Source organism: Apteryx rowi, unplaced genomic scaffold (genome assembly GCF_003343035.1).
Source record: "Apteryx rowi isolate R43461 unplaced genomic scaffold, aptRow1 scaffold_238, whole genome shotgun sequence".
Lineage (NCBI taxonomy): Eukaryota > Metazoa > Chordata > Aves > Apterygiformes > Apterygidae > Apteryx > Apteryx rowi.
Window position 1 is genome coordinate 1169933 of NW_020448730.1, and position 24319 is coordinate 1194251.

At 33.8% G+C, this 24319-nt stretch overlaps 1 protein-coding gene across 1 annotated transcript in view; it reads right to left on the reverse strand.

Annotated features, from left to right (window-relative positions):
* The window catches only part of METTL25 (methyltransferase like 25), a 63035-nt gene that overhangs the window by 9875 nt on the left and 28841 nt on the right, over window positions 1-24319 (reverse strand). The window contains exons 8-11 of the mRNA XM_026066103.1: window positions 14767-14861; window positions 12295-12324; window positions 11024-11097; window positions 8627-8720 (exon numbers count right to left, since the gene is read on the reverse strand). Coding sequence (XP_025921888.1) covers window positions 8627-8720; window positions 11024-11097; window positions 12295-12324; window positions 14767-14861 — 293 coding nt within the window. The remainder of the gene's footprint in view (window positions 1-8626; window positions 8721-11023; window positions 11098-12294; window positions 12325-14766; window positions 14862-24319) is intronic.

The window sequence follows — 24319 nt, forward strand, 5'->3', positions numbered from 1 at the left end:
CACAGACGCTTCCATCTGAACATGAGGAAAAACTTTTTCACTGTGAGGGTGACAGAGCACTGGAACAGGTTGCCCAGAGAGGTTGTGGAGTCTCCTTCTCTGGAGATATTCAAAACGCGCCTGGATGCAATCCTGTGCAATGTGCTCTAGGTGACCCTGCTTGAGCAGGGGGGTTGGACTAGATGATCTCCAGAGGTCCCTTCTAACCTCAGCGATTCTGTGATTCTGTGATTCTGTTATTAGAAGTTTCTAGCAGGTATGGAAACAGTATGTCCTATGCAATGAACAAAAGCTTAGAAAGATTCAGGGCTGTTCCCAAAGGACAGGTGACAGTTTTTCTGTGTCACCAATTACAAAACGTATGTTTCTCTCTTCCAGGATAGCCCTGGGATGACTTCCTCTAAGTGCTGTGGTTTGGGAAGATTCAAGAGAGGAGCATTCTAACACATTAGGTCAAGGCGGCATTTTACTACCTTCAAAACAGAACACAGCGCAGGGATGTTTTAAGAGGCATTGGCAAATGTTATTGCCAAAGAAGAGCCGGGGATGCTCCTAAATGCTTTATCACAGCAAAAAAGCCAGTCATACTCCTTTCAGAGTGGCAGCTGTGAGGCCTACCTTTATAATATTTGACTAGCAAAAAAGTAGCTTCTTTTAATGCAATTTAGCAGATAGAAATTAAAAAAAAATCTTTACAGAAACCCACCAAGTCCTCAGGAGACATTTTAGTGGTATTTAGCATTCTTTCAAATGATGTACTCGAAAACAAAATTGATTTAATTAGGTAGTATCTCAAATAGCACATCACACTAAAACTTAAATTATAAATTTGCCAGTAGGAGTTAAGACTCCTACAAAGAATCTATTTCAATTTTTTGAAACTGAGAAATATTACAGATGAATATTTTCAGAATCCTGAATAATATATTCATCCATTTGAATTTAGGAAGTTTAAGAAAGTCTATTTGATTAAAGAGTTGAAGAGATAAGAGCTGAATTTAAACTTAGAAATTCATCATTCAGCTATTCCTGTGGCATAAGCTTAGAGAACGTCATGCTCCTTCAGTCAAAATCACATAAAGTCAGTAAAACAGTAACTCATGTGGAAAACAACTTTTTCTGAAAAAATTAGAAAATATCATATATATTAAAGGTAGAAGAATAAAGATGAGTGTATTACATTAGCATATTCTGACATGGCTGTGGAAACCTTATTAAGCATTTTCTAGGAAGGATGGAACTTCCTAGGTATATTGTTTAAAAAAAAATGAAAAACGTAAGATACATAAAAATAAATAGTTTCATGTTCGGATTTTGGAAGTTCTGTTCAATTTGAAAAAATAAAAAAAGAAGTAATCTGAATTATTGAATGAGAAACTTTTTAGAGATGCACCAAAATCCCATCCTTTAAAATTTCTGTGGAACTTAAATGATTTCCCTATGTAGCTTCCTAAATACCATAATGAAGCTTATTCTGATAAGCTCCATAAAGACAGAGGCCTTTTATTTTGTCCCAGGCTCACTATTCATTTAATTGCAATGCTGCTTGTCAATGATGTGTACAGAGGACAGTGTCTCCTAATTGCATGCTTTAAAACGATGAAGAAACACAAGATATTCTGTGCAACATACTTTGACATAGATGCGTTCAAGTTCAATGAATCTGAAGATCATTAGAACATCTGAAGAAATTTTATTAAATGCATACCATATCAAATGCATATCCATACCAGAAACCTACAGATAGTCAGCTCATCTTCCTTGTTCATCTTTATACCCAAAGAGCTGCAGCTACTGTAAGACCAAACTAAGAAAGATATGTGATAAATCACAAACAATAGTTGTATGGGTAGCACAGATGTGGAAATGGGAGGTAATATCCTCAAGGACTACTCACCAGTACATGAACAGATCATGGTTAGAGAATTAGCAGGACAGCTCATGACACAAGGATGAACTGAGAGCCACCATGGAGGGACAGAGCCTCCACCAACATGTTCCTCAGAGAGACCACAAAATTCTTAAAGCCTTGTCAGATGACCTATATTTTTTTTCTGCAAAGGGGGAAAATACGATCTTACAGCTGAATCCCAAGAACGCACATAAGGAGTTTCCAAACACTTTCCTAGCCACTCTTAGTGAAGCTATCGGAAAGATACAGTTACAACACGGCATTTTCACAGAACAGTAACGCGATCAGGACATCCAGTTCTCTTAGGAGTTTCTGGAAGTCCCATCTTTAAATTCTTGGCTGTACAGTATTTTAGTTTAAGTGTTTCCATCTAATATCATAAACTATGTCTGCTGAAAATTTATTCAGGACAGAGCCCAATATGTTAAATATAGATTTAGCTAACATGAATAACCGGCTCATCTTAAAATATGAGAAGGCATCTCTTCGATCCATGTTCAATATGCCATCTGAGCAATTATGAAAAGGAAATGCATATATTAAAATTGCAGTTCTAAAATAGTGAGAAATCATGAGAAACTTGGAATACACATACACATTTATGCTCCAAGTGTAAAAATACTTTTTTTTAAATTAACATATCCTTATTTTATTTTACAAAATCAACAGAATTAATTGTTTTATTAGTATCTTATAAAAAACACGATTGACTTAATTAGTTAATAATAATAGCTCTGAAAGATCACTTGGCTCAGTTATTTGATTTGCAGGCTTTAAATGTATGCTAATGTTACTATTATGTGTTTGCTTCATCAAAATGAAGTCACATATGCATGTTCTTTTACTAGTTTTCTTAAAAAGAATCACTGCTTTAAAGAAAGTCACTACTGCATATAAAATGTATCAGATATACACATTAGCTATACAGAAAGTGTCCAAAGACATCAGAAAATAATTTACATAATTTTGTCTGACAAAAATAACCAATCAGTGTATTTTACACAAATTCTGATTTCAGTATTATCCACCAGTTTTACTATTCAAAATTAAATACTCTGGAGTTACTATAGGAAAAGGATTAGCTTATTAATGAATGACATGTAATCATTTCAGAGATTCTTATAAAAATATAAGCCAAAATGTATATATAATTATAAATCATATGTATAAAAATATAAACCAAAAAGTCCTGGTTATAGTAGAGAAAGAAAGTACTAACACATTTGTTTAATTGAATATACTTATGAATACATAACCTTTGTAAAACATATAGAATGATAGTACTTAACTAACTAAATTTAATAACTAAATTTAGCCAAACAGCTAAATCAAGGCTTCGGAATACTTTTTGGACTAACGTTGCTAGACATAATATATCAAATATCAAAGTTGTTTAAATTACTGAAGAAGATGACGATAAATGAGCTTGTTACAGGACATCAGTTTTCTGTATATGCCTCTTACTGGATTACTAATTTAAGTGCTGTTGTGATAGGTACAGCAACTCATGGAAATGTCTAGTGCTCTTATTGATCCACTGGTTTAGACCTGATAGCTGTAAATCTGTGTGGGATGCTCCACCTAAAGCACAGGATCAGAAGAAAACAAATGGGCAGCAGCTGTTTTTAAGAAGTCTGGTCAAGGTTAGAGGAAACATGGATTGTGGAAACTCAGCACTGACCATCTGTTTATTGTTGCAGATCTTATCTTGGGTTGTTATATGGGGCACCAGTCAAATAAATGACTTTCTCAGGGGGAAGACCCCAGCAATTTCAGGTTATGTGCAAACACTTGACTGTTCAGAACTGAAAAACACCATTCACAGGAGACTTGAAGAGAAGCTAAGTTAACCAAAACCAAATAAATCTGCAAAGACACACTCAGTGTCTGGCATGTAAACTTCTAATTGTACGTGAATGCTTAAGGTGACCCTACCTCTGAAACTGCTATTGTATCTCCCCAGCACACATCTACATCTGAAAGGGTTAAGTGATTTGTGAAGTATTTTGACTAAGTAACTACCTTATATGTTATTAGCCCATAAAGGTAACCATAGTGTGAGTTGAGCACAAGACGAAATCAAAGTGACTAATAGCTTTTCTTTGTGGATGTCAGAAGTGTTTCCAACTCTGTATATCTTCTTGCAATCAGATGTGGCATTAAATAGCATTCTATCCTTATTTCCAGACCTTACTTTAAATGAATCCTGGCCAGCAGCTGTTTGTTAAACACCTCCACCCACTGAGGATCTCACTTATTAACAGAAATGTCACCCCAGCTGGATCTGTGGATCTCAATCAAGCCTGTCAGCCACACATCCAGGCCTTAACCTTGTAAGTACTTTCTCCCTTAACTCACCTTAGAGTCAGGCCCTATAAAAGACCTTTTGCTGATTTATCTCACTAAGTACAGGACACAAGGGAATTTAACAAAAGGGTTTTTTTTTTTCCTTCAAAGATGCTAGAAATTCATTAAAAGTCTGTATAAACTAATTTATACAAGTATTTAAAATATTTTGCTGTGGCAAACTTTATCACAGCAATGCCACTTGTAGCACTTCTTGTCTTAATCAGTAGCTAAACGCATTATTAAAAAGGCTTCTTTTTAAATCAGTCTGCAAGCAGGCTGTAAGCAGAGTTGAAATACACTCTGCTGAAGAGCTGCAGCAAGAGGAAGGAACTATTTCTGTCTGAAAGAAGCAAGACTAACAGCGTAAGAGCGGACAACTCTAGGAGAAAGAACAATAATAAACACTTCCTTCGCTCAAGGTGAGAGTCTCACATGCATGTTAAAGTAGAAGATCACTTCAGCAGGTAAAACAGTGAATACCAAAGCAAAAGAAATCTTCTAATAGAAATAACTTCTCCCATATCTAAGCAACGCTGAATGCTTTGCCCATACAACATGGTGTGTGTAAGAACAGAATGAACTATGACAAAGTAAACAACCTGGAATAAAATACTGCCTCAGGGTGTACTACACTGATTACTGAAGCCCTGTGCTGGCATCCATGGCCCACACAGTAATTCCATTAGTTCTGGAGCTAGAAGCAGTATAAACATACCAAGGAAGCATCAAGTTCCCGCTAAAAGAGTCCTCTCTGCCCTCCTAAAATGAGAATATTTTGCCATACATTCAATAGTCATGGTGTATGAGTCAGTTTTACTACTGAGGTGGAGGAATGCGTGAAAAGAATGGTTTTGTACCAAAAAGGCAGAAAAAAAAAATTTACATCTCACTGCTTAATCTGGAGTTGACAGGCTCTTCCATATTGAAAAGAAACACCATGGAGGAAATTATTTTGGCTAAGATAATGGGACACTTCAATCCCTGAACAGTCACTTGTAACAATGAATGGCCCAGGTGATTGATAAATGCTTTTTTCTTGGTAGAAGAAGCTATTTTGCCTCATTCTAACTTACTCCTGATTGACAATCTTTTCATAATGGGCCTGGTTCTAATTTCAAATAAGGAAAGAGGCTCCAATCTTCATGCCAGTCTCACAAAGGAAAGAGGAAGAAGGGTTTGCTCATATGAAGAGCTGGCAGGATTAAACAATCTATCTTTATTGAAAAACTACAGCACAAATCAACTTACTTTTGGGGATATTTATATCTCATTAAGATTCTTCATTAGTTTCATATTTAGCACAAGACATTGATTTACATACATCAGTATCAATGCAGGTTAGGTGTTTCACGCACTTACACCCTTTATCCTGCCTCCTTATTTGTTCAGACTGGAAAACTCTTGGATTGCGCCACGGCTACCCCTTGATCAGGAACAGAGACACTGTTTTGTATAAAGGAAGTAGCTGTTCCGCTTGCTGTGAATCAGCAGTTTGGAGGGAAGTTTATGTCCCATAGCTTAGATTCAGTCACAGTGATCAAAACCATCCATGACTGTAACATACATGCCAAGCTACCAAGTTCTGGCAGTGATGTGCTGTTTGTTTTCCTAAAAACTTAGTGTCATTATCTCTTACTTTTCAATATATTTATTATCAGGCAGAGATTAAACTCACTTTCAATTTTCTGATAAGCATAGCCAAAGATCTGCATTAATATTTTATATGACCCAAAGCTTTCTGGCATATCATTTCTTTTTAATATACAGCATTTTTTATTTGTAAAACAGAGACCCATGTGAAAATTTCTTGTCACTGTCCTCTGTGGTTGTATTACACTGTGTTCCTTGCTTTCCCTAATCTTCTTTTTTCTGTAGTGGATATTTTATTTATCTCCATATTTGGGAAAATATTAACAGAACACTTGCAATTTTACTAAGGTTTACTTAGTTGTTTTTTATCATAATCTAAATAATTTTATGCATGAAGACAATGGGTGCCTCCTTTTTTGTGAACAACAGGCATGTTTTTGGTTATTCTGTAAGTATCATTCATATATGCTTCCCCTCTACTTATATTCTTCCCCAGGCATCCACTTTTGGCCACAGTCGGAGACAGAGTAGATATTTGGTCTATGCAGTACAGCTGCTCTTTTGTTCATTTTTAAAAACAGAGCTAGAAACAAATTCTGCACAAATGTCTCTGATTTTTGTTGTCTTTTAGAGCAAGTGTTCAAGCTTCATCACATTTTTAACTATGTAAGTGTTTTTCTTTTTTTTCTGAAGAAAGGAATTTAACACATTCTCCAATATTGTGTAGATATTGTGCTGACTCCACCACGAAAACTGCAATGTCAGAACCACTGTGGAGGGAGCAATAACAACTTTCCTCAAACTAATATCAAAACAGCACTGTTCTTATTTTGCTGCAGATTTGCATATAGCTGGGAAATAAAAAATAATGTTGTTTAGATCAGCATAAACTTCAGTCTTCAGTATGTAACCAGCTGTACATGAAGATGAGGAGAAATATAAGCAAATAAATGAGCATGTACTTGAATCAGATCTTTAGCTTCCACACAAAAACATGTGCAGCTTGAATCAGTGTTGACAGACCTGTTTTTCTTAAGGCTACTTGCATTTGTCCAGACCCTTTCTGGCAAAAGGCAGCACTTCTAAAATCAGACATATTGACACAAAGTTTCTACGCTCACTGGTTTTTAAGAAAAGACTGTACAACTGCTGGAAGTCCTACCAGCAGAGTTTTATCAATAATTTAGTAAACTGATCATTGTACAAACAATACACTACTGCTTTTTGATGAACATACAAATAATTAGGCAGATATCATTTTGGCAGCTACTCTCACTTGATGTAAGTGCATGATGTTAGTGCCTATTTATATAGAAAAGCAAACAGATAGCTTAGTTTGCAAACAGAATCAAATATAATCTCTTTAAAACAAAGAGTGAAAATTCAGCCACAAGACTTTTCTTCATGCTGTAAGCATGATTCCAGTATCATTTGCATTTATTCAGTTATTTATTTGTTTTGCATTTTTTCTCCTAGTTCATGCTTTGATGTGATTAGCAAATTTAAAATGATTTGACATTTCAACTACAGATTTTAAGCACTGCTTTACCAGACACTACAATATTCAACTTAAATATTTAGCATACTTGCCAATCTTACTTTTGGTATCATTTGTACTAAGTTTTTAAATAATGTACATAATATCCTCTAGCATCTCCATTTCACAAAACGTTCTCACAGAGCTGTTGTGGTTTTGAGATTCACACAGTCCTATCCCATGCCTAATGTTATGTTGCCATCTGTTGACCAATTTAACAGTTGTACTGTAAAATACTACGGTACTCAAGACAAGACACTCAAGAACATAAAAAATCTCTGAAAGATTTTTTAAGTTTAAATGTCAGATTTGTGTTAACTTTTTCTTGATATAGGAAAGTTATTTAAAAATCCTAAAATTTATACCTAACACTTACTAATTTAAAGAAAACAGTATCAGGCCCTTCACAGGCAGAGGCTGCACCAGAGATCTTAAAAGGCTACCTAATGAGCCTTAGTCTAAAGGCTAAAATAAAAAGCAAAAGCCTTTGTAACAAAATTGTAAGAGAAACATTCTGCATGGATGGAATTGTCTATCTTGCTATAATGTTATATTTTTCAATTTCAGAAAGACCTCCAAACAAGAGATCAAGAAAATATTGCTGCAGAAAAAATGAAAATAAAAAGGGGTCAAAGCATTTACTATGTGATTCATTATTCATTTTTTTGGACTTCTTTAAACTGAAAAATAACAACATGTTTGCATTAGATAGTATTTCAGCTGGATTTAAAAGGAGGCAAGTTACTTTTATCAAGATGTATTGTATCAGCACAGGCAAGGAATTCTTCATGCATGCTTGACTCAGCATGTAAAAAAAGCTGTATTTAACTCTAAATGACAGCATGTGTAAAATTGAGTATCTAGTGGGGGGGGTTTTTTGTTTTTTTTTTTTTTGCTCAAAGGAGATTTGTAGGACTAACTTCACACCATACACAAAAAAGGATTGATATAAGGTCATTAGAGTACTGTAATTTTAAAACAGTATCTTTTAAAGATGTTAAAAGTGGAAGTCAATTTCCTACAAAATGAAACAATACAGTTTTGATAATTTTTAATACATAAAAATATGGATTGGCTCTATTAATATAACAAAAATTAAAGTATTTTGTATTTATGTAGCAATATACAAACTAAAACAACTCAATGGTTCAGACATATATAGCAACACTGTGGTGCTGACATTAAGAATTTACATGGATGTAAGAATTTACATGCACTCTCTCTATTTAGTGACTCACCTCTGAATCATCTAGTTCCAGTTTTTTCAAAGACTTTCTTACATAGTCTAAGAAGGAGGATGACTTGGAGAAAATTTTTCCAACATGTCGATCACTGCAAATATAGCATTGAGATGCATACTTTTATACTTCCAACAACAAAAAATTATATATTTTTAATTTGGGGCAAATAAATCCATTGGGCAGCTACTACTGTTAGGTTAGTAACAAATTTTCCTTTTTCCACTCTTATCCTAAAATGAAACAAGCTAGCTAACACCAAAAAAAGTTTTGAAATACAGCAACCGTACAGTTGTATGAGTTATAGTATAGTTATTATTTTACCTAAAATTGAGTTAAAAATATTTGTTTCTCCCCTAAGATTTTTATTTCCTTGTATGAACAACAAAATTCTTATTTCCACTGACTGATATTTCCTTCTATAATTCTATAGTACTTCTATAGTTTACTATAATACTTATTTTTAATATAATCATTTTATAATTATATAATATATTGTTAATAATATGGTATAGTTTATAGTTATTTGCAATATAATTATTTTATAAATAATAATTTACTATAATTTACTATAATTTAATTACTATGAACCAGTGGACTGAGCAAATGTTGAGTTGGAGTAAAATTTCGCTATCACTTGGTACCTTGTTTTTTAATCCTCCCTTATGGATAACACAGTTGTTATTTCACTAGGTGATGTCAAAATTTTCCCTGTTTGTAACTTAGTGGCCTGCTTTTGAAGCCAGCTAAAAATATTGGTAGTTTCAGGCAAAGTGTTACAATAATGCACAAAAACTTAAAAGCCATTTAGGGAGATGTAATCCTAATAGGTCACTTACATTGGATCTCTTCTCTGTGTTTAGAATATATTGGAGAAATTACATGCAAAGTGTTTGTTAGTCTGAATTCACTTTCTTGACTGTCTCCTAATGTAATTCCTTTTCCAGCTTTGCAGTGCAGGAGTTAAGTTTTCAGCTACAGTAGCCACTGATGAGTATGCAGTCCAATTACTTAAGAAAAATATTTTTCCCATGAAATACTAGATAGCAATATTTTCTTTTAAAACTTTTCCCCTCTTAATTCTTAATAAAAACCCTTTCCACTTATTTAAGGATCAGAATTTACATCTACTGAGGTCAACACACAGACCTCTCTCAGTTGCAGTTCTAATGCTTTTTAGCTGCTGGGCATCCCTACCCATTGAGAATTATCAGTCACACTTATTTTTAAAGAGAAAAGAATTTTCATAGTCAGATTGAATATCCCGATACATTTAAACATTTGGGCTGATGCAGCCTGAAAATCAGTAAAGGTTATGCTGTTATAATATTCTTTGGAAACATGCAACTGCCCTACCAATCAGAAGGAACAGGAACAAAGCTATAAAATACATTTACTAGATTTATTAGATTACTAGATTTACCAGATTTATGCTGTACACAAGTAGTTTAAAAAAGAGAATGGATTCTTAAAGATTCAAGGTCTTACAGTTCATTCTCTTAATTGTTTTAATCTGTTTCTTACGTGTTACTCAGTCAGGTACTTGACATCTCAAAAGTGCAAAACAATCTCGCAAGGCTTCAGAACAATAAAGCTGTTCAACTGCAATCAGCTGCTCTCGTTGTTCAACTGCAACTGGTGTCAGCTCCCATTAGTGGGCTTGAAAGTAGGCCTGCACTGCTTCCATTTCCAAAGTATAACCTTAATTACTTCCAAATTAGACTTCCTTTAACAAATAAAACATACTATCATCTGTCTCAAGTTTTATACAACTTAGTAACTGTGGTTTCATGTGTTATATCTTCTACGTAATTTTCAAATAAACAAAAGAAGTATTTCTTCTTTCAGGAGTTTGACCTTTGACCAAACTAATCCTCCAGAAGAGTACAGTACGGATGTCAGGATGTTCTCAATGCTAACTGTTTCACTCTTCAAATCCCATCCTACCAGGGCACAGTACTTGCTAACATAGACACAGGCAGTGAGTCGCCCTTTACAGCCATGCTAGCCTTTGGGATTTCAACGATTTTTCTCAGCACAAATGGAAATGACCTTTTGCCTTCTGCAGTATTAAAAGCTGCCTGGATTCTGCAAAACAGGGTAGCCTAGGACTGTATACACTTTTTAGTGAATTTGCTATTGGTTCTCTGGGGAATGTATGTTTTCTCCATGCATCCAGTAACAAGAAAGACCTATTTCAGCTCTCGGTAAAGGAAGGACAAAAGATTTGTGATGTGGATTTAGAATGAAAAATGCATACTGCGTTTTAATATCCATATGTATAGTCTGATGACACTGGTTCTGACACCCTTCCTCTTTTAAGAAATAATTTCTCTTCAGAGTAGAGGTGGCAGAGAATCAGATTAGGTCAGTATCTGTGAATTCAGAGCTTCCTACCTTTTGGCGACACCATAAATTTCTTCTATAATAACCTGAAGAACAGCTCGATAAAACAATGATTTTGTAGGCAGCTGCAAAAAAATACAACAGCAAGGATTTAAAGTCGGCAATGAAATTAAGACCAGAGTAACAAAAACAGTATCGACTTCCTTAACTAATTCTTGGCTTGTATTCTCTCAAATCAGTTATAACAACCTTAAGAAGAGAAGAATTTACTAATGTCCTTGCATCAAAATTACATTTTTGGTCAGATTATAATACAACCATGACTGTGAGGAAAAAACAAACCCAAACTCTGAAGTAAAAGTTCAAAGGTAAAAAGTTGGCAGAGGGAAAAAGAACAGAGAAAAAAAGCACTCGATCCATATTCTACTATCTAAAATCTAACAATTTAAATACCTGAAACTGTTTTAAAGATAAAGGACTAACTCCCTAGTTGAATTGTCATACAGTGTAGTCTGAACCACGCAGAAAGTGCTATGCTCATAAAAATAATACAATAAAAACTTCACATCTTTGTATATGAAAGATCTGCTTACATAAAAAAAAGTTAATGCTAATTAAAAAAATCATGGCAAAATGTGTCTACAGTGAAAGACTACTGGGGTCAGTGGGCTCAATGTATGGGAATAGGAGGTCTCTCAACCTTGCCTTTTACATATTTGCACAGTTGGTGTACACCATTTGGAAAGGATAACTTGCACAACAATAATGTAAGGTACTCACAGCAAAAAAATATGCAGAGATAAAAAAATGAGGATGATGATGTTTCTTCTAAATGCAAGCTTTTGTAATAACAATTTCTATTTTTACATTAGTTGACATAAAACTTGGATAGAGTGTTCCAAATGAGGGATATCAGAAAGACATTTGGACTAAATTTATATATTTGGTGAAAGACCACATAAAGAAGGTAGGAAGAGTAGTTTAGTGTCTGAAAATTTTCAGGTGTACATTCATATTTGTGCAGAACATAAGCAGCATCTGAATATACAGAAGTAGATCACTCACACTAAGATTGCTCAGTTATATGGAAAGCTGTTTTTTTTTCACTCTGTCAAAAAAGCTAAGATTCACTAAGTACAGTTAGAGCAATAAAAATGCAATTTCATGATGACATACGATATCTATCAGGATTTGATGGACCCTATACTACTGCTTTAAATTTCAGAAATTCTCAAGTTCAATATAAGGTCACGGGCTAACAACCACTCAAAGGAGAAAAACAGATTTTATCTTGTAGGGTTAAAGTAAACAACATTACTTACCATTTGGCCAACCGCAACTCGCTCCAAAGCCTTTAGGAGAAAAGGAATTAAATTGCTGATATATTTATTCTTTATCAGAACATTTTATAAACATATTGTATAAAAGTCAAAGGATATGACATTTTAAAAGATTAATGGTGAGACATAACATGAACTTGCACGCTTTAAGTGTTAAGACCTTTAGGGACTCATAATCAGCTCACTTCTGTTATTTTGGTTTATTTATAGGAGAAGCAATAACAATCAACTGAATTGTAATAGGTGTAAGCAAAATTTGTGTCTTTTTCTTAGCATTCTAAGAAAATTTAAGAGAATTACTTTTTGTGAAAGTGCTAAGAAGAAATGTATTTTCTTGAGTCTGTTCCTACAGAAATATAAGCAATTCACTTTGATGATTCAACTGTTTTAAAGTAAAAATTAGTTCAATGTATAATGTTTTAAAATGTTTTTAGTCCCTAGTATACGCCTAAGTTGAACTTCCTTATGTAAAGCTAAATAAAGTAAAAACTTAAGAGGAATTGCAGTTAAAGGATGTGCATTATCTCTCACAATAGTCTTCACACCATAAATTCTGATGTAGGTATGAGTGTACTAGATTTTTATGATCCATAGTGACAAAGAATTACAAATATTAGAAGAGTGGAAGATTTTTCTACAGCTGGAAAGAGATTGTACCTATAGAAATTTCAACTGAAAATTAAACATCATAGTAGAAATGAAGATAAAAATTCAACAAGTTACCTGGCAGTACAACAAATCAGATAACATAAAATTAGATAAATAGGGCTGCTTGTCTCTGAATCACCTTCCCCTTTTCCTTCCCCTAGTTTTAGTACCGCTCTTGTATTTCAGACTGTTCTTCAAACACAGTCCAGTTGCAGTGCCTCTGTTCATGACTTTAGCTGAGTTATCAGATTTGACTTACTCTGTATAAACTATAACTACCACACCAGCATATATCTGCGACTGCTTATAAGATGGATATGGGTTCTAATATGTTCTGGAAGGGTTCTGAAACCTCATCCAGACCCTTTGGTCCTTGGCATTTCAGTCAATTTGAACAAACATATGTAATAATGATGAGTATATTATCACTGTTCAGCAGATTCAGTTTCCCCTAGCCAGCCCTTCACCATAGGAAGAATAGTGCCTAGCTGCACTGCACTGTCTCCCTTTACTTGTACCTAGCAGAAGGTGAGAAAAATCCTAGTCATGAGAAAAGCATAGAGAAAATTAACATAATAACAGTAGAAGCAACTAGTGACACAGGAAATCTTTTTGCCTTTTGTGAAAATTTAAAAGAAAGATTTATTATGAAGAATATATTTAACTGTGAAATTTCTATGATTTCTGTGAAATCTAACAGATATATAAGGTATGATCAGTACTCTCTACTGGTGGTCATTTGTTGATAAAAATTTCTCTTTCTATCTTTGTTGAAAGACAGCCTACACTTTTCCTTTCAAAAAGAAAGGGAATGGGAAAGGAAATAGCAAGGTGTCAGGTGAGCAAGAACTGGATATTGCATGATATTGATGAGAAAAAAAAGGCAAGTCCCTTTTAGAAAGCTTTTTTGTGATAAATTTTTTCTTGTATCTTGTCAAGGGAAATGCACTTAAGTCTTACAAAATACTAAATAATTGTCCTGACATACTTCCTTCTGATAGCATTCAATTATCATGCTAGCTCAAGTTTATATAACTTCGACACTTTAGTCTATGCTGGGTCTTTAGCCTACACAGGTTGGGTTCTCAATAGGGGAAGTACAGAGCTTGCAGCTCAGACTAGCCAAAACTTGTTGTCGTTCATCTTGATACTAGAAAATAGAAATCCATAGAGGAAAGGGATCTTGGTCTTCCAACCTAAATAATGGCTAAAATTTTTGATATATATCTGTTCTTTCAAATTAGACACCAGTTCATCATCCTGTCTTGGATAAGGTTGGGTCTTCAAAAGCATTTCATCTCTTGATGCAATGTTAAAAAGATGTTTCCAGGCTCTTAAACTGCACAGCTTTTAGTGTTCCTCTAGTTTTTTTAAATAGGCAGTTTTGTTTTGGTCTTAAACAGTCAAAATATTCAATATTATGAATCATAAAAGTGTTGGGGGAGTCACTGATTGCAATCCTTCAACAATTACCTAGTTCCCACTAAGTCCTTAGCCAGGAACTATCACCCTGAGGAGTTACCTTGTTTAAGTTTCAATAAAGGTTTGGCCATTCTGTCCACTCTTAAAATACATTTCTGTCAACACTCAGTTTCTCATGCCTTCAGCAACTTTAAAATATATAAAGCTGGAAAGTCAATACTATTTTTTCTTACTTACAATTTATCGTGCTTACAATATTAATGACATTATTCTGTAGAGTCTTAGATTTAAGTCATGGCTCTAGGATTAGAAGCCAAAAACAACTAATTCTGTAACATCTGGATAAAGCTCTCAGTAGGAAAAAGAAAAGAAGGGGAATCATACCAAGCATGCTGACATTCTAGCATTGCGACCACAGCACCAGCCCTCATCCTTCAAGTACTGACACATGGGAAATCCCCACACTTCCTCTGTGCAATCTGCAAAATGGAAAAAAATAATAGGTGTAACTTTCACAAGCTCTTTTTCTCTTATTTACAGAGTAAGCAGTATACTGAGTAGTTAAAATATGGTAGCAGAAAAGCTTAACTGCTTTCCTAGTCCAATAACAAAGAGCATATTAGAGTTATAAAAAAGGTATTTTCTCCATAACAGATGTTTTTGGTTTATGCACAATTTCTTGTAATTTCACAGTTTCCAAAACTATTCTAACAAAGTGAATTTTACAAAAAATTAACCGAAAATTGTTTTTAAGGGACAAGAAAAGAGTTTGCAATTAATCATGGCACCCAATGCCATAACATGAGTCACAAGATGCAAGCCAGGCAGCCTTTCAGTGTAGCAGGATTTCTGTAACACTTCTTGTTAGATTCTTCTTCTATCATAAACAACTTTTAAACATCAGACAGAACAATGTCTATTTGTTTATTCCAGTACTGAAGGTTTTTGCTTCGCTGCTAGACAGCATGTTTGTTTTCCAGAAAAGAACAGCTGCAAAGGCTCTTGATGTTTCTTCAAAACACGAAGAAGCATTTGTATCAGTTTCTTTCAGTCTCATTAATATTTTGAGTAACAACAAAACTCTTAATACTTAACAATAATGCAAATGCGCGACGACTAAATTACAATGAGTGCTTCATAGATGTTCATAATACCCAGTTTTATATGTACAAGACATCTACAATATTTTGAATGTTTATTAGTGTATTTGTCAATTGATTGTTTAGAGCACTGAATAATTACTACTTTCTTTAAAAGAAGAGATTGGATAGGATCTTGGCTTTTTAGCATAGAAAGAGGACTCGGGCATATTTAAAGATAAATCAACGTAATGGGGTTAAAAAAAGGACAGCAGAAATACCACTTGTCAAATTTATTAAAAGTCTGGGATACAATCACATAAGCAGATTTCATTTTGTGAAAGCTAAGCAAAGAAATAAAGGGAAATAAGAAACTTTAAAGGATACAACCCTTCTCTCCTATAGTGAAAGCTCTCAGTTTTCTAGTAGCAGTCCATAGTCTTTGTTGATCTCTAGAGAATAACAGCAAGTAAGTAATCTTCTGCAGGCAGCCTCACACTTTGCTATCCTTCTGGCCCTGAGAAATGTCAGAGGCTCTTACAGTCTATAGGAATATTGGTTTGAGGACCATGGTTTAAGAGTATGAGGTTAATTCTGGATAATTAAAAGAAGAAAAAAGGAAGTTCTTTCAGACGTTAAGATGAACTTTGACAAAATACATTGCAACTGGCTTCAGCTCACTAGGAATGCACAAGAATTCAAAAGAGCATCATGAGAAGATAAAAAACATTAGTTAACTTCAAGTCTAATTACTGAATACATGCGGTAAAAATCTGATGATAAGATGCTATTAAATATATTTTCTGCCAAGCAAACAATGATTACCATGGCTCCCATTATATAGTTTGCATTTATATGCCTAATACATACATTTAAATATTACAAAACAAAAATTAGCAAATTCAGTTCAAAAGCTGAAATCATCAATCTTTTTAAGTGTTCCCTTCTAATTTGCACCCTCCCCTCTAGGCAAACTCATCATCCATTCATGATAAAATTGCTACCCACTGAGCTACAATCTCAATAATCGTGCACTGTACCCATGCCTAAATCTGAAGCATTTATGACATCTTTAAAAAAGACAACCAGGCAAAGCACCATCTTCATTTAAATTATTAAATTATTCATTCATTTAAATTATTAAAATTGTAAAGCAGGAGAAAAGGCGTTAGAATTTGTTGGGTATCTCCCAAGCTTGCCTACATATCTACTATACAGCCTTCTCAGAGTTTTGTTTATTCTTCCATATCCTGTGCATTGTCAAGCAAGTGCTGATTAAAAAATATTTGTAAGATAAATATATTGTTACTAAATTTATACATTTAGCAGCTAGATTTTAAAAACCTGGAAATGCTTTTTAGTGCCTGTGTGTAAGTTCAGATACACTTAATATTACATAGCTCACAAATTACCGTATTGTGCTTTTATGTGACATTATTTTTCCCTGCAAAATTGCAATTAAAGCTGGGTAGTGTAGTTTAGGTCATTTGAAAATATGCTCCTTATAGTTATTTCAATAGTTTTGTTTCTTTTTAATATTTACTGCCAAATGATCTTTATAAAATATGTAATTATGGCATGACCCCAACTAGTAGCACAGCAACTGTTCTAACATTCAAGCAACGTTTTAAGTATGGGTATACTATGGAAGATTTCACAGCAAGCAGCTGAAGTCATCTATGGTGCATTAAGCAACTAAGAAATCATGTTACAATTCAACATAAAGGAACCAATCAGTCAGAATTCTCCTTTCCATGAAAGGTTAAAAAAAATGTAACTCTAGATAATCATTCAATGAACTGAACTGAAACTGTACTAGGGTATAATCCTAGAACCTGCTAACCTATAAGCTAACCTCTTACCAGAAACTAGATCACCCCTTTAATAAAAGGAATGGCTGCAAGTATTGCACAAAAAGAAACCACTGCAAAAAAATAAAAAAGAAAAAAACAGTTCTGTTATGTTCCAGTTCACAAAATCTTTAAAAACCACAATATAATTTTAATGTGAATCATTTATAGAGAAAGAGAACACAGGAAACACGGTAGAATTAAAGTAGCATCATGAACAACATTTAAAGTTGTATCCTAATTCAGCTTTGTGGAACAGGATGCTTCATTGGAGACCTATACAAATAGAATTCTGATTGAGGTAGTTTAAAGATACTTGCTGTTATTTCTCACTGTCCCCACAAATTGGATACATCTGGTAGAAGCAAGGAAATACACTCATCAAAATTGCCCAGTAACACACAGCCCAGAAAGTCAAAGCACAGACTACAGAGAAACATATAATGCTGAATAAAGCAGAAAAAAATCAGTTCCAGCCAATTGTCACAGAGCAAAATTCCTATTATTTCTATTTGACCGAGTTTAGTAACGTTCATAGTTTCATGGAAGAGTTGCTGTTAGGTATATATTTGAACAAACTAATCCTGTCCATACAATTCTTTTCTGAGAGCAAAGAATATTTTTCTAATAGCCATAACAACTCCCCACCCAAAAAAGAGGCACTTTAATAGGAACCTTCCAAGTTTTCACCACTTTCTTCCATTATACCTTTTTTCATGTCTTTTAAAAAACCTAGAAACTCTATGGATCTTAAAACATCAGTGAGAGAATCCCTTTCAATATCAGTGTATTTTAAGCAATCCCTCATTTGATTAACTAAGTCTTGTGACCACAAGGATTTCTCAGGATTAACCCTTTAGTAGCTGATTTGTCACACTCCTCTAAAAGGCATAAACGCAATAGATTTTGAAGAGAATATACTATTTGGAGAAACTGTCTTGACTATGGTTTATTATATACTTGAAAAATTGCGGAGGAGATTAAACATATTTGGAAACAAGTGCAAACATACCCAGGTGCCCGCCACAACTGACAAATATTAATTGAATTTTTCATTCCACACTGTCTATCAGAGGGGAACACAAAGTCTCAGGTCTATATTGGTAGCACATTTCAAATACAAGTAAATACAAAGTCTCATATTTTATTATCAACTGAACAAGAAGGAAAAAAACAGTTAAGACTACATTTTCTATAAAGTATGTCAGATTTCCTCTTTCCACTTCTTCTGAGAACCCAATGCTACCAATGTATCTTAATATTATTTTGTCAGAATGAAATTTTAATTTGTTAATTCGCTCTTGGAAGTCATATGTTATTTTCTGTCCTCTGATTATTTACACCTTGTTTTATGACCTTCTATAAATTGCTGATAAGTTTTGTAGAAAAACTGGACTTTAGCCATTTGGTATAATTTTTGTAATACTACAATAGCAGTCACACATAATACTTGTAGTACCTGTATTATTTTGAGCTTTACATGTAAAGGACTTTTTTTGCCTTTTATTTAACTTCCAAATGAAAAAAAACATCAATGCATACAGGACAACTGGTATACCAAAAAGATTAAACTGAGTAGCAAGAAAGCACAAATCACAACAAAAATCTGTGTTGTATTATTTTATAATTAGATCAACTACAACTTCTTTCACCATGATTTAATTCTGTCTTGATACAGAGAAAAGCTTCAGGCACACCTTACTGTTGTTTTCATCCTATTCATAGATCCATTAATACTGCTCTTTGGTTAGTAGTGTGTAACAGAAACTTACTGAAAGAGTTGTTTGACTAACAACACAGTTAAGCGTAGGGAGGAAACAGGATTCCCAAAGCATAGCACACCGAGTGTTCTTTATTTATACTCCCTTTTATGGTAGTTATAAACATTTGGCAGTACAAATATGATAAAAGGATTTTACTGACTAATTCTTCTGTATGTGCACAGTGGTTTCCAAGAAAGTCTGAGAGAAAGGGCCAAGCTTCTCTACTCTAATATTAGATCCTAAATAGACCTTCAACTCTAAGCAGAATACTACCATTTCTAGTGTGCTAAAATTTAAAATGCTTTGCACAACTTTGCAGTATATAATCTCTATGAAACATCAGGACCAATGGGTTTTATGTCACCATACAAAAAAGCTTAGGTAGGGTTCCATGTGGTCCTGTAGTTTCCTGCTTTATCTATTTTTGTTAACATTTATGAAAATGTATTTGCATTTATCTGAAGGCTTTCCATCTTTTTACCTTCTTGCAATTCTTGCAACTGTTCCAAACTGCAATTCCCAATGTAACAACTAATTTGTATGTTTCATGACAGACCTTCTGGAAGAGAATCCTTCATACCAAGTTAACGTCATCCCCTGATGTAAACTAATTTTTATGGTATTTCTGTCTACATTATAGTTTATTGAACACTACGTGTTAAAACACTTAGTTTTTAACACATGGCAGAAACAATCCATATTTTGTCACAAATCAATGCCTGTCCCAATGGTCAGTGAATAATTTATGAAAGACAAATCAGGGTTTTGTTTCAATTTTTGGTACTGTATAGATTATTATAATGTCTGCTCTGAAATACTGATTCTCTTCCTCTGCTCTTTAATACCAAAGTAACACAAAAATGTTATGGTAATTGGCAAAGTACTATAAAATAGAGGATTCTGGTCTTCATGAAATGTATGTTAGCTTTCTGTTCTATTTTTAAGATTTTAAGATCTTCTAATATACACATGACTAGAACAGATGAAATTTATTTTCTAGTGATGAAGTCCATCAGTTTGTAAATAGTATGTCACAAAAAGAAGGCAGAAATACCCTGCCTGTACAGGCTGAAGTTCCCACTCTACTCAGCATTGTATTTTGTTTCAGAAATATTTTCCTTACAAAAACAACCATTGCCTATTTCATTCTAAACTTTATCTTTAATTAGACAATTTGTTCCTGACGTGTTGTGAAACGCCAGTCTCTTAAAGTGTTTTGGCATGAGAATATAACTTCAAAAGAAAGAGAGCTGATTCTGATTTAGCACTGTCATGCCAGTTGCAAAACCACAGCTAGTATTGTATGAAACCACTCACAGAATAGCTTTTAGTCACATAGTTCCCTTAAAAATAATCTTTAAGACTGAAATCTGTTTCTGCATTGAATTTCACCTTTCATCATTTTCACCACTTATTTTAACATCCATCTTTTAAAAACAGTCTATGTGTTCTCAGTAGTTCCTAATAATATAGTTCAGTGAATTAACACTGCAGTACAATCTGTTCAGCTCTAAATGCTTAAACACATCTTTGTCTCTCACCACCTAAAAACTGCACTGGATAAAACCATCTACATATACATCTATTTATGAAGCGTGACCAATACTAGTTGTAAAATACTGCATGTAGCAATGCAATCAGTTAATGTAGGAGAAGTACTCCTAAAAAAAAAAAATCCATTTTTATATTTTCTTATCTATTTATATTACATTAAAAGAGTCACATCTTTTACTCAATCATATTATTTTGATATTAACATCTATTTCAGTCAATTTCTTCCCAATGCCTTAGCGTCCCACCTTTGTTCATTCTCACAATCCTTGTCCCCAACTTACCAGTATTATTACAGTATAAAGTATAATTCCCCAATTTGCATCTCTGTGACTGTATATGAATTACGTATTTAAGATGCTTTATTCACAGCTTAGATTCACAGAGCTGTTTTGCAAAGATTTTCTTGGGTTTTTTTTTCATTTTTTCAGTCTTAAGCACACGGAACCTGGAGTTCAGATACTTATTAATTGCACTTTGATTGCATTTTTGTACTCCACATCCAATGCACTTGAGTGTCTATCATCTTCTTCTGTGATCATGAAATAAAAAGAAAAAACAGATGAAACTAAAAGAAAGGCAAGAATATGTGCAGGCTCCATTTCTAACCACTCCTGGGAAGCTACAGGGTATTCAAGGCAAAAATAAAAGAAGTGCCAAGCCTACGGAAAAAGCACAACTGACTGAAGATCAGACACAGCTATCAGTGTGAGAGAACTGCACAAAGACTGCCAAGCACATTGAAAAATCTCTGTATTAATCACTAAACTTATTGGCCAACATTGTTTAGGCATTCTTGCCAAAGACAGAGAAGAGCAACATGATACAGCACCTAAAATCTGTACACAACTGAATCCACAAGGCATCAGTTATTTAATTCAAAGAGCAAATACCTGGGAGGTAACAACCACAGGAATCCTGTCCTTGCTTGGGTGGTTCCTGACATAGTAATGGCCACAATACATGGGACTAAATTATCCCTTATCCCTCATTCCTAATTATCCCCTACCATCATTCCCATTTTAGGATTTGAAGTTGTTAGAAAATCAATGTATCCTTATGAATTTATGGTAAATGGTCGAATTGTATCACTATCTGTATAAAAACCTGTGATTTAAAAGGCCCTAGGAGGATTTCCTTCTGTGTAACAAGAGCCTTCTTTCTTCAAAGGAGTGTAGCCAGCACTCCTAGAAGTGTATGTTCAAAGAAAATAAAAGCAGGGGTCATTTGACAACTGTACATGGCATTGTTTTCCATTTCCCTTCCTCTAATTTTTTGCTCTCCTTCTTCATTTTACTTTAATAATCAGATTCTTTTTGTATCTAATACTCTGAACACAATAACACATGATTAATAGAAGCATATAACTGAAAATTAAAAGGAAACTTCGAAGGAAAACAGCAAGTGAAAGCTGAATAAATGGTAACTTATAGTTTTATGTTGTTACAGTCACTTCAATAGGGGCCACATTAAGGCAGGAGGAATCCCCTTCTTCTGGAGTTTGTATGACTTGGAAGTGCCTTAAATAAGTTACAGTCTAGACCAATAAAAGAAGCAGAGTGAGGATGGAGATGATGAGCTCAGATTCTGAAAGTAGCTCAGTGAGGAAGAAGCTTGGTCTCCCAGAGGAAAACAGAGTTCATCCCAATACTGCCAACAAACCCAGGAGCTGCCATAAAAGATGTGTAACACGTGACAGGAGATTAAAACAAATTCTTTGCTAACGCTGTATTAAAATATTGCTTATTAGAACTGTTACCTAATTCTAGGAAGTTACTACTAGTCATATTAGAAAACAGCAACACCGAACTAACATTTTCTAATACTGGGGTGCACTCTAACTCCATCTCAAACACCCAATGAGCAAGTAATACCTACAGAGGTTGATTTTGACTTACACACAATATATTAAATATTAAACCATCTTCACACATATGAAGATTCAATAGACAACAGTTGTTTTCCAAAGGCACAAACCACAAAATATTTACTAGTAAAACAACATTCTCTTCATATACTCAAAACTGCAAATATAGTATTAAAAATGAAAGCCTGCCATTTACAAATCCATTTCAAAATGACAATAAAACCCAGAGATTTTCACTAAAATATAAATATACAAAGTAAAATGGACACCAACTTCATATCATGACAAATTTTACATTTTTGCCAAATGGCACTTACTATCATATTAAACGGAAAGGAAGATGAACACTAATTTTTAAGTTAAACTATCTTGAAAAAAAAATCATCTTTTTCCATAAATATGGTAAATGTATAAACTCTCTTAAAGGGGAAAAACAGAATTGAGTTATAGGATACAAAACCCATAAAATACCCTAAAAAAGTACAAGCTAGAGAAAGAATATTTTTCTATAAATTCTTTATACTGTAATCAAATACTTTTCCCAATTTTCTTATCTATAAAAATGTACGTTGCAAAGCATTAATAAACTATTATTTCCAGTTGGACAATGGATAATTCTGCAGTTGCTTCTAATAAACTCCAAAACAAAGGGAGATGAATTTCAGCACTGGGGAAGGCTTGTCTACCTTTTCTATTTAGAGAAAATTCCCACTGAAGCCAATTACCACCTTTTCATAATACCAGACATCTCTCATAGCATTCCATTAGTGAGGCGTGATATAAATTTAAGAAAGTAAAAGAATTTATACCCTAAATCAGACATCTCATTTGCAAAGTAGGAGAGAGAGGTATAATATATGTGTAGAGATACTAGGTAGCCATCTTTATATAACTTCTAATGTAATCAGCAACATTAAAAGAACTATGTATTATACCTCCTACTTCTATTTTTCCTCATCCTGGCTGTTATTAGTTGGCAAATTTATGACTTATCTTAGCAGAAAAGGATTTTCAATAACAAACACGAGCTATGCCTAAGAAAGAACTTTAGGAGCGGATATGCGATTATTACAATGCATCCACCAGGAGTCTTCTGCATGACAAGCCCTGTAACATCCAGATTGGAATTATCACTCAAAGGTCACGTTGTACATTAGATTTTTCTTACTAAACTGTTGAAATAACAATATTGAATGCATAGTACTATGCTTACAAGAAGCTTTGCTGAAGTTATTTAAATACTATAAATTGAGCAGCCTACTTATATGCCGTAGACTGAAGAATCAGAGTATAGTTGTATTTTTATGTTGATAGTATTCTACAAAGGTGTGCAAAAATGCAATGTAAGCCTTATAAGGATCAGTCACTGTCACTAAAAGAGTAAAATATAGTGGAAACTATATTTAAAAATGGGAAGAAGTTTTCTGAAGTTCTACTTTAAAAATAACCTTATCTTTCAGAAGAAGGCTTTCTATGTTTTATTTTAAAGATTTTTTTTTATTTGTTTTTCCTTGTCAAATATGACAATGTGTTTATTTGACTAGTTGGTTTATAGAATGCACAATATAAGAGATTTTTATGTTGACATAATGCAAAATCTTCTGTTTTAAAAAAAGTAAGTAGACAATTATTTGATTGCTTGATAATTTTTTTTCAAAAGACTATTATTACATTACTACATACGTTACTGCAATAAATGATATATCAAATATGTGTAGCTCATAATTTTGATGATGTTTTGTTTCCAGAGAGATTCATATTTGAGTCTTAATGACTGCTAGAGAAGCACGCATTAGATCACATTACATAAGCTCTTTGCTCTTGACA